The 11955-nt window shown below is 48.2% G+C and overlaps 1 protein-coding gene across 1 annotated transcript in view; it reads right to left on the bottom strand.

Moving 5' to 3' along the window:
* Positions 1–8495: 8495 nt before the first annotated feature.
* Positions 8496–11955, bottom strand: part of LOC8041589 — a 91458-nt gene continuing 87998 nt past the window's right edge. Inside the window, exon 2 of the mRNA XM_040220799.2 lies at positions 8496–10252. Within this exon, the coding sequence (XP_040076733.2) occupies positions 8497–10252 (1756 nt within the window). The 3' untranslated portion in view covers position 8496. The remainder of the gene's footprint in view (positions 10253–11955) is intronic.

The following is an 11955-nucleotide window of genomic DNA, read 5'->3' as shown; positions in this document are numbered from 1 at the left end:
AACTACATTTTCCCCCGGCATTATATCTCTCATCGTGTCGATCACGAACGAAAGGTACGTGAATATAAATGTAATACAAACCAGTTTAAATCTTCTTTTTTCCCCAAATCTATTAGTGAATGGAACCAATTGCCTTCGGAGCTTGTTGACATTTTGGACAATGACGCTTTTTTTGCTGGATTGTGAGAAGTGTTTTTCTTTTTTGTTTTTTTCCCGTGTGCTGGGTATGCATGTGTGCGTTCTGTTGTGCGCGTTCTGTTATGCTCCTTTATATTTGCTTAAATGTATCACATTGATGTACACTTCCCCCCACTGTAATGCCACTGGCGCTGTGGGTAAGTGAATATATAAAAATAAATAAATAAAAGTCCTCGTTATGGTTTATGTCTTGGGTACGATGAACTAAGAACAGAGCGGTATCACCAACCGTTCGGCGCATGCTTAGCGCCGCCATAACTTTAAGTTTCTAGGAGGAAGCCGGCAGTGCTCGAGACTGCTCCAACCGTTTTCTGCTCTGCATGCGCAGAGCTTTAGCGATATCGACGCGCGCGCAAATAGACTAAAGTGCCCGGCATGAATTGCGGCAGTGGTGGCGTAGCCAAACTAGCTGGTGAGATCGATCTATTGGCTCATTCAACAAAGCATAGCGACCGAAGCTCCACAGATTCCTTATACCATACAAAAAAAAAGAGTGTGACGCGAGATGCTCGCCTCAGGAAGCTCGTTCCTCGGACGCTAGCGTCGAAGAGCCCGTCCGTGGCACGCGCAGAATCGAACGCCCCGTTCGTGGAACGTGCAGGAGTGCAAGATAGAAATACTGATCTCAATGTCTATTTGCTGGTTCGCGTTTGACCAACTCCACCTATGGACGGTAATGCGGCCACGCTCGGCCTTTTTTTTAATAGAGTTATATTATCTCTAGGCATTATAATAATATGGCGGACAGCGCTGTGGCGGCAGACTGCGATAAAATAGCTGTTGGTGTAGTATACTGTACCGTGGCTGATACTTCGTGCTTGATTGAAGTTATTCGACGAAGCAGATTCTTGAAACCCGACTTGAACGGTAGCCCTATCTTTGAAAACACGGCGAAGGTTTTAAGAAAGCGCAGCACCGGGGGAAAGCAGCGCTGCTCGCATTGAAATCAGACGCCGTACTGGGAACGGGCCCCTCCGCGGTTCAATATTGTTGACAGGTGGTAGTGTGATTTCTTTGCTGGTGAAGTCTTGTGTTGCCGAACGCTTGAATACGGATCAAAAGACGCCGTGGATGTGCTCGCGATCATTTGGGAAATTCTTGCTAATGCATATATTCACCGGGGTCTCTCCACAAACTTGTGTGCCGATGTGCCCGTGAGTGATTCATATATATTTTGTACCATATATTCACCTGCGACGTTTTAAATAAAATGCATTTAAACGAAGTGAATTGATGTCTTTTCCCGATCATACTGATCAAAGCCAGAGGCCCAGAGCGCCCTCCGCTCGACAAAGAGAGCACACACAGGGCGTCGTCAGTGTCGCGCGAAAGCAGCTGTGTGTCAGTTGGCTGATACACAGCTGACCTATGCCTGCCCAGCGCGACGATTCTCCGCGGACACCGAGGCATGACGCGCTTGACAAGACTGCTGTGCGTGAAATATCCTGTATGTTAGCTGGAGTCATGTAGACGACACCAGCTGACGGCAACCACGTGTTTGAGGAGCCTGCTGTTTTCCACAGGCGTGCCAGCAGATGTTCACGGCCTATCAATGACGGGCGGCCCCCTTGCCGAAGGCGCAATACACTTAGAAAAAAGGGTATGGATGGTCCTCCCTCAGGGGAGGAACGGTCTTGTAACCTATGTTCCTTTAGAAAGGGAGAAAGTTTCGTCCCTGAAGCAGGGGAGCAACTAGTCCCTCCGTCGCCTGCATCTCATTATGGCGGCCCTGAATCGAGCAAATCGGGCTCAGTGAGGCTTAACGAGGACGCTACGTCTCGTGTACGGGACGAGAGCAGCAGCAAATAAAAGCGTAACACGAGCTTTCCACGAACTGTGTTTATTTCCGAAGCCAGATTCACAGGTACAGAAACTTGCGTTTCGAAAGCCGTTAGTCGGCCTTCTCGTCGACAGCACTGCGATGTTAAACGGAGACAACCGATACACAGGTACTTCGCGCACTTCGCGTCTTACCTTTCGTGTTCCTCGAGTCACAATTCTTTCGCCAACCGCACATCACGGAGAAATGGCCCACCAATCCGCGAAACCAAAAGCCGTTCTCAGAAGAACTCGAAGCCGCTGTTTATCGCGTAGCGTGAAAGAAGGTTAAATCGCTTGCCACCAGATGGCAGGGTCAAGCAGAGTAATTGCAACTTGCTAGGCTAGGTGGCGCCAGGTACCGCCCAATTCACGTTCTACAAAAAATAATTTCATTTTCTCACTGCGCATGAGGATCCTCTACTATACACACATTACGCTAAGTACAAGCATCAGGTGAACATACATTTATCACATACACGGCACATACAAACATCAATACAGCGGCTCACCACACTAGCAAAAACACTGCACCCACTACACCCGTGCTCGGCGTTTCCGTCTTTTATACTGGTCGTTTTGAACGTACATAATGTTTCGGTGACTGAATAAGCAATAAACGATATTACCAGGATGTTCATTTTTTCCGAGCAATGTCATACCTCTGAGAGTATTTGGAATGGCTCAGGGGATGAATCTCTTATTAAAAAGCAAACGCTCGATCACGCCGTAATTATTTGGAAGCAATAAATCAAGCCGCTCCAATGCGGTTCGAAGCCATGAGTTTGTTTCCCCGCACGGCACGTCGTAGCTTGTATTTCTATTGTAGTGTTTGTTTTTGCAATTCGTGCTGTTCGCGCAAAGCTGCATTGCCGTCTTGAATTAATCTCTGTAGCGGATATTCACTCAGCTGGAAGTGATGCTTCACGGGCTGAGAAATCCCTTTTCGAGCAACTTGAATGCAGACAAAGCCGCGACTTGCGGCAGGTGTTAAGTGTACGGAGCTACGCCGTGGCGAGCTCGAAAACTTCTGGCGCTCATCCCAGCTCGCCACTTGGAGGGCACTTTCTCCAGGAACCGTAGTGTATTTAAACAGCAAAATAAAGGGTAGCTTTTTTTCTCGATTTTACCTACTATTGGTTTTTAATGCTGGAATTCTACAGTAAATATACGCACTTTCCGTCACGATTTCGTACTCTTGTCCTTTCCCCAGAGCGCAATCGCTCTCGGGGACGAGACAACCGACAGTCACATTGGCCACTGTACGATAGGAGCTTACTGTTCATACCAGCGTTCCAACATGACTATCCGCACGTCGATCGATTGCACCTAATCCCTCAAGTGTTATTAAACTTTTTAATGTAAAGCGGAATGTCAACCTGCGACACCTCGCCCCCTCCGATCACGGCCCGACCAGCTGCATAAATGCCCGACGGTTCACGATCTCATCTTGTTGCTACACCACTGATACGCGAACACACGATCACATCGGCGATAATTCCAGTCTTCTGTTCACGATCCACAACACTGCCATCACGATGTTGCTGCTATGTTGCCGACACGCACAAATACAGAACCACGTTGAACGCCGGTTGCACTCGGCATCGGAAAACAGAACCGAACTCAGCGCGGAAGGCACCCAGGCAGCTGGCAGCAGAAGCTGCCTGTCTCTGCCTGTCTTGGACGCAGTTACTGCGATTTTTATAACGTCGAAAACGGCGACACAGTTGCGCGTGGTTTCGCTACTGTAGTTCCGTGCCATGTGAGTCCCGCAATCCGGCGACGGCCACCTTACCCAGTGTACGTGGTGCTGCTGGCACTGCTCCGGAACTGCGCTGTTTCTAGCGGCTTCGTTTGCTCATTTGATAAAATTAGTGATAAAAACGTCAATGCAACCGAAAATTTCTGCAAGCTTAGGCTAGAGGACGGATTTACAGGCGGCCTTTCTGCCGCTGAAGCTCAATCAACTCAACAGCTATTTATTAAACAACGTGCGCGAACTGCTCGAAAACGAAACCGCAAGAAGATGAATCGGGAGGGCGAACGCTTGCTCCCATCTGCCTGGAGAAGGAGAAAAACGTTTTGTTCCTCCCCTTCTCTGGTGTCCGCTTGGGGGCGCGCCACTAGGGAGGAAGACGCGCCGTTGCTACTTTTTTCCTCCATTTTTTCTTAGAGTGTAGTGCCATAAGACATAAGAGGAGCCGGAGATACACAAAAGCGTCTGTGCGCTCCGCCATCGTCCAAATCCGCTTTCGATGCGAGCTGTCCTAATTTTCCCCGGCGCTGCGATTTCGTGAACTCTGGCCGGCTCCTCATAGATCGGGCTACCGTTCACTCCGGGTTTCAACAATATGCTTCGTCGAACAATTTCAATCAAGCACGAAATATCACCCACGTCCATTTTTATGGCAGACTGCCACCACAACTGCCACAACGCTTTCTGCCATGGATGGATGATAGTGACTGCCCAAGCTGTACCATATACTCTAAGAAAAAATGGAGGGAAAAGGTAGCAACGGCGCGTCTTCCTTCCTTCTACTCAAGCGCCCCCAAGCGGACACGAGAAACAGGGAGGTACGAAACGTTTTCCTCCTTCTCCAGGCAGACGGGAGAAAGCTTTCGCCCTCCCGACTCATCTTCTTTCGGTTTCGTTTTTCGAGCACGTCGCGCACGTTGTTAAATAAATGTTGTTGAGTTGATTAAGCTTCAGCGGCAGCGAAGGCCGCGTGTGCTTCCTTCTTCTAGTCCAAACGTGCAGAACATTTTGGTTGCCTTGACGTTTTTACCACCAATTTTATCAAACAAGCAAACGAAGCCACTAGAAATAGCGAAGTTCCGGAGCAGTGCCAGCAGCGCTACGTACACTGGGTAAGATGGCCGTCTCTGGATTGTGGTGGGACCCACGCGGAACTACAGTAGCGGAACCACAGTACCGGAACCACGCGGAACTGTGTCGACGTTTTCGACGTTATGGAAATCGCAGGAACTGCGTGCAAGACAGCCAGATTTTTGCTGTCGGCTGCCTGGGTGCCTTCCGTGCTGAGTTCGGCTCTGTTTTCCCGTCCCTAGTGCCAACCGGCGTTCAACGTGGTTCTGTATTTCTACGTGTCAGAAACATAGCAGCAACATCGTGATGGCATTGTTTTGCGTAGTGAACAGAAGACTGGAATTATCGCCGATGTGGCCGTGTGTTCGCGTATCAGTGGTGTAACAAGATGAGATTACGTAAACTGTCGGGCATTGATGCCGCTGGTCGGGCCGTGATCGGAGGGGGCGGGGTGTCGCAGGTTGACATTCCGCTTTACATTAAAGAGTTTAAGACGACTTGAGGAATTAGGTGCAGTCGATCGACGTGCGGATAGTCATGTTAGAACGCTGGTCTGAACGGTAAACTCCTTTCGTACAGTGGCCAGTCTGACTGTCGGTCCCTGTGAGCGATTGTGCTCTGGGGAAAAGACTGAACAGTACGAAATTATGACGGAAAGCATGTATACGTACAGTAGAATTTTAGCATTAAAAAAAAAACAGGTAAAATCGAAAAAAAGACTATCCTTTATTTTGCTGTTTAAATATACTACGGTTACTGGAGAAACTGCCCTCCAAGTGGCGCGCTGGGATGAGCGCAAGAAGTTTTCGAGCTCGCCACGGCGTAGCTCCGTAAACTTAACACCTGCCGCAAGTCGCGGCTTTGACTGCATTCACGTTGATTGAAAAGCGATTTCTCAGCCCGTGAAGCATCACTTCCAGCTGAGTGAATATCCTCTCTACAGAGATTAATTCAAGACGGCAATTGCAGCTTTGCGCGAACAGCACAAATAGAAAAACAAAGACTACAATAGAAATACAGGCCACAAAGTGCCAAGTGTGGAAACAAACTCATGACTTGGAACTGTATTGGAGCAGCTCGACTTATTGGCTTTCAAATAATTACGGCATAATCCTGCGTTTTCTTTTTAATAAGAGATTCATCCCCTAAGCTATTATAAATACTCTCAGGTGTATTACATTGCTGCAACAAAATCAACATGCTGGGAATATTTTTTGTTGCTTTGGGAGTCACCGAGAAATTCCGTACGTTCAAAACGACCGGTATAAAAGCCGGAAACGCGGAGCTCGGGAGTAGTCATCGGGTTAGTGTGCTGTTCTATTGATGTTTGTATGTGGGGTGCATGTGTATGTAGCTTGTACCATGCGTAATGTGTCTACATGTGTGTATGATAGAGGTTCCCGAAGTGCAATGGTGTCGTGAAAAAATAAAAATATTGCTTGTAGAACATGAATTGAGCAGTACCTAGCGCCACGTAGCCCAGTTACTTGCAACTACTCTGCTTGACCCTGCCATCTGGTGGCAAGCAATTTAACCTCCTTTTACTCTGCGCGGCTAGACCATAATTTCCTCTTTTACCGTGCTGAAATGAGTCAAGAGGCTGCTTCGGATTTGCTTTTTTTGAGAGTGGCTTCTGGTTTTGCGGGCGGATGGTTGACCACTCCTCCGTGATGTGCACTTTACTCAACAGTTGACGAAGGAAATGTGGATCGAGGAATAGCAAAGGTAATACATAAAGTGCGCGAATTGGGTGCCGGCTATCTCCGTTTAACATCGCAGTGCTGACGATGAGAAGTCTGAATGACTGCTTGCTTTCGATACGTAAGTTTCTTTACCTACAGGGGGAAACCGGCTTCGGAAATTAATACAGTTCGTGGAAAGCTCGTGTTACCTTTTTATTTGCTGCTCCTCTTGCTCCGTACAATACACTTAGTGTTCTCGTTGAGCCTTACTGAGCTCGATTTGCTCGATTCGTGGCCGCCATAATGAGATGCAGGCGACGGAGGAACTTTTGCTCCCCTGCTTTAGGGACGAAAATGTCTCCCTTTCTGAAGGAACATATGTGTCAAGAGCGTTCCTCCATTTAGTGAGGACTATACTGACCCTTTTTTCTAAGAGTGTAGAGCTGTACCCCATCTAACGGGCGATAGATGGCGACACCATACTACCATGGCATGGCTAGAGGTGATATAACTCTACCAAAAAGATGGCCGCCAGTGGCCGCATTCGCGGACGGGAAAACGCGATCCAGCAAATAGACATAGAGATTCAACGAGGTAGAGGGGCTTAGAGTGTTAAACCGGAAGTTCGGAAGTGGTACCCCCCGGTTGCCGCCACGTTGTATGCAAATGTGACCCCTCGGCACGTGGCCTGCGGTGGCAGCGCCCAGAGCTGGCGGATGCGAGTTTGATCGCTACTTTTCGACGACTTCTGGATTCTTCGTGTTCGCTGACACAGGCATAATGTGAAAAAATGAAGAAATGAGACATTATACCCTTTTTCCGCAAGATCGCTCTGGATCATCTGGATATTAACACCTGTGAGACAGCATCAGCCGTATCGCCATACCGGTGCTCGGATTCCGGGATGTGTTCGACGATCGATAGAACTTTGAGTGCTTTTAGCCTAAAATTTTCGTCTTTTTTTAGCTTTGTTTGAACGTTGAAATGTCTAAGAATCGACGCGAAATGTATGCGTCGGATGTAGGGACTAGGGAACTTGTTTCAGCCCTAGGTAACTGCATAATCACAGCAACGTTTAGCGAGGAAGCTCCTGCGATCTTTACGTTTTGCCCTTAGCAACAATTTTACGATATAACTTCAGGCATAAAATATTCGCATTTCTCTAGCTTCGTTTGAACGTTGGAATGTCTGCCCTGCTGAAAAAAAAATCATTTTAAATTCAAACGGGTGGGACACTGGTAGACCCGTTTGAATCAAATGGATGGGAAACCTGTCGATCCGTATGGATCAAACGTGATTATGGGATACGGGTGCCCGTTTGAAACGGTACCCGTTTTGATGCGGGTGCCCGTTCGATCGGGCACGTGACCACACATTTGAACGCGCAATTCGGATAGGCAAATTATTCGCTAGACCTAAACGGGTGTCGTCTGGAAGGTTGGTTATCTTAAACTTAATTAAGACGTCCCAAAACTCATAGGCCTATTCCTAACATCGAGGAAACACGTGGAAACAATCGTACTCGCGCAGGTGCTTGCAAATGAACAAGAAAACAGACACAAAAGATTGTTTCCGATTCGCCTAGAAGTTTATTACAACTTATTTCGTAGACAAGTACAAACGTGCAAGCGATCTGTGAAATGTGAAGAGGCACTCTAAGCTTTTATGCAGCCAATGTAATTTCAAACTATATTGTAGACTTTGGGGTAAATTATTCTCTCGGCTGCCACGAGATTAGACGCTGCATAATTCTATGGATAATCTGAAAGAGTACGCGTAGAAGAACGGTCAATCGTTGCCAACAAGTAGGTTGCAGTGGACTCACCATAATAATACCCGACTCGAAAAATGTTGTCAAAATATATGTCGACACGGTGAGGAGGAGGAGGAGGAAAGAACATTTATTGTCCGACAGAATTGGCATTCTCCCTCCCCCCTCGGCACCAGGCCAGGGAGGCAGGAGGCACCGCTTTAGATGCTGGCCAGGAGGTCTTGTGTCCCGGCGGCCTCTTCAGCCAGTCGGACGAGGCGGAGCTGGAGCTCAGGGTCCGAACTGCGCAGCAGGGTCTCCCAGGATTCTTTAGAAGCGATATTTAGCGCCCTCCCAGGAGAATTTGAGCATTCCCAGATTATATGGTCGAGGGACCCTCTCAACCCGCAGTGTGTACACTCGTCTGATCTTATATCCGGGAACATGTGGTTCACCAGGATTGGGTGTGGGTACGTGTATGTTTGGAGTCGTCGCCACGCGACTGCCTGCGTATTATTTAATGACGGGTCTGGTGGGGGTACCAGCCTACGTTCCAATCTGTAATGTTGAGTAATTTCCCCATATTTTACCATGCGTTCACCGCTCCCTTGCCAGAGGGGGTCCTCACCAGCCCGGTGGTATAAACCTCGAGCTAGCTCGTGAGCCGCCTCGTTGCCGGGGACGGAGGCATGTGCCGGTGTCCAGATCAACGTAATTTTCCTCGCAATTTGTCGCTGATCGAGAATCTTCGCCGCCGCAGGCGAGATTCTGCCTGCACTAAAATTGTGGATGGCAGTTTTACTGTCGCTTATGATGAAATTTGCTTCTGTGCCGACGCAAGCCAATGCTACCGCAACTTCCTCCGCCACTTCAGCAGAGCGCGTCCTTAAGGAGACTGCCGTAACGGCATTTCCGCGGCCATCAACCACCGCGGCTACCGCACGTCCGTCGTGGCCACAAGCGGCGTCCACATACGCTACCTGCTCCGAGGGCAGCTCCCTATACCGGAGACTAATGGCCTCTGCTCTCTTCTCTCTTCTGATCTTATTATGCTCGGGATGCATATTCTTAGGTAAAGGGGGGATGGTTAGCCAGCTTCTGATTCCCTCCTTAATTTCTGCCCTCAGGATTGGGCCCCTGTGCGGATTGATTCCTACTTTAGCCAGGATAGTCCTGCCCGTTTTTGTGGCGCACAATCTCTCAATCTGAGATGTGCGCACCGCTTCCGCCAGTTCCACCCACGTGTTGTGCATCCCGAGCGCCAAAAGTCGCTCCGTGGATGCGCACGTGGGCAGGCCCAGCGCGCGCTTGACGCATCTACGTATTAATCCGTCAATTTTCATCTTTCCTGCCGACTTTAAGTCGAGATAAGGCGTAGAGTAGCTAACTCTGCTGAATATGAAAGCTTGTACCAGCCTCATTAAATTCTTTTCTTTTAATCCTCGCCCTTTGCTCGCAACCCGCCTGATGAGGCTCAGTGTCTGCATCACGTGGCTCTCCAGTCGCTTTAGAGTCTCTCCGTTGTGGCCGTGAGACTGGAGAACTAGGCCGAGAATTCGTATCTGTTCTACTTTTGGGACCTCTGCTCCCGCTACCTGAATTAGAATATCCGACGGTGCCTTACACCGGAGATGCCTAGTGTTGTAGACGAATAGTTCCGATTTTTGTGGCGAACAAGCCAATCCTCGCTCGGCCGCGTACCTCACGATTGTGTCGGTCGCCGCCTGGAGTCTTTGTTCAATTTCCGAGTCACTACCCTGGTTGACCCATAAGGTAATGTCATCTGCGTAGAGGCTGAATTGTAGCCCCTCGATGCGTTCCAACTGCCCGGGGAGCGCGCACATGGCCACGTTAAAGAGGAGGGGGGACAACACCGAGCCCTGGGGCGTGCCCCTGCTGCCCAGCTCAAGAATGGAAGATTCGATAGATTGGAATTTTACGCAGGCCGTCCTGCCGGAAAGCTGGACACGGTGAAAGCTGGACAACCACACAAACACAAAATGGAGAAGGAAGGTTCCTTGAAGTTTTAACACGATGCGGCGCGCAAGCTGTCATTTGCCGAATCCAACAAAACCGCAAGCATTACTGATTGCTTTGAAGAATCGCTTGTTGCCGATATAGACCTTTCCAGCGGCAGTCTCGAACGAAGCGATTGAGAGCGCGCGTCCCTGGTTTTGAGAGGGTATGTCAGTGTCGCCCGACTGCGCTGAGCTGTGGGTTTTCTCCTCAGTGGGCTATGGCAGCCTGCGTAGGTGCACTTCTGGACGCTGGTAGAAGCTGAATTGCCGCGTTCCATTTTTTATTTTCTTTTTATTTATGTTCTATCGCGAATAGAATTTCTCTGGGTTTTTAAGAATGCATTTTACTATTTTTGGGGACAAAAACAAATAAATGAAAGCTGTTTTGGTGAGTCCGTGCACGACAGAACAAATGCAACTGGGATGTTTGTTTTATATTATATTGATCTTTTTACGGCACCATACACTCTGCCGTGTCACTTTTCAAAGGCTTTAACCGTCGAAATTATTTGACCACACCACAGGATAGCTGAACTGAATGGATATTCCCCGCCCACAACTTGAAATTCAACGAGTATCATCAATCGAACAACATAACTGTACGTACCCCACGGTGCCGCATTATCCGAACAGGATTTGAGAAAGGTCTCGGATGGAATCCGGTGTGTTTTGGGGCACATGTAAAAGAGAGCTGATTTTTCGCAGAGCTTTAAAGCAAATCAACGAACGTGTCTATAGACCCCTTTCGGAATTTCGGCAACACTGAAAAAAATTTAGCCGGAATAGTAAAACATCTAGCAACATTGGGTGATCGCCGCCATTACGCAGGGTTCGACAAGTTCTTTCTTGTTTTCTAGTGATTTTTTTATTAACATTCCATAATTTTAATACAGTTAATCATAGTGATCGAGCTTTTAGCGTGGCCACTCCAAACGACCCAGTACGCTGCCCCCGTCGTGAACTTGTCGTTCGGTGAAAGCCGAGAACTCACTCGTTTCGTTTGTCGTACCCCTCCAATAAACTTACGACCGCATACCAGTAACTGCAAAACGCGCCTCACGAGTCACAACCTTGAGTGTTGAAGCAATCGCAAATCGTACAGAACAGCAGAAAAGGTTGTACGGGTGGGTGGCAGGCAGCATTTTAAATTCCTTCCTCGGTAACCTTTTAAAGACTAAGAAGTTAGCGGTTTATGGGCATTGCTCACAAAGCTAGAGTAAACCTTTCAGGACCACTGATGTATTGGGTTTATTTCACGGCGTTTGTAAACGTACCACGTTTGTTTGAACCCACTCAAAATGCGACATTGCAAAAAAAAAAAAAAAAAATGTGCTGGAACTGCACACTTTTGCACAGAAAATATGCACAGCTGTTTGAGTGTAAAACCGGTGTATAATTTTTTTTTGTCCCATTCAGTGCAGGAAGTTTCTTCATCAAGGGTTCCTGCTACCGAAGCAAGAGGAAGACCCAAGAACAACATACAATGTGTTCAGGAATAAAAACCGTCGAACAGAATAACAATTGTTGAATATGCTCTAAACACCAACTCTTTGGCTGCATTCTTACAAATTTCCAAACTGATTAGTAGCGTAACGTCCCTAAACGTCTAGCGGTACGGCCTTGGCACTCTGTTTAGGCCACCACTCCAAAAGTTCCCACGAT

Source organism: Ixodes scapularis, unplaced genomic scaffold (assembly GCF_016920785.2).
Source record: "Ixodes scapularis isolate PalLabHiFi unplaced genomic scaffold, ASM1692078v2 PGA_scaffold0__279_contigs__length_252992795, whole genome shotgun sequence".
NCBI classification, from domain to species: domain Eukaryota; kingdom Metazoa; phylum Arthropoda; class Arachnida; order Ixodida; family Ixodidae; genus Ixodes; species Ixodes scapularis.
This window is presented reverse-complemented; position numbering and strand designations above follow the sequence as displayed.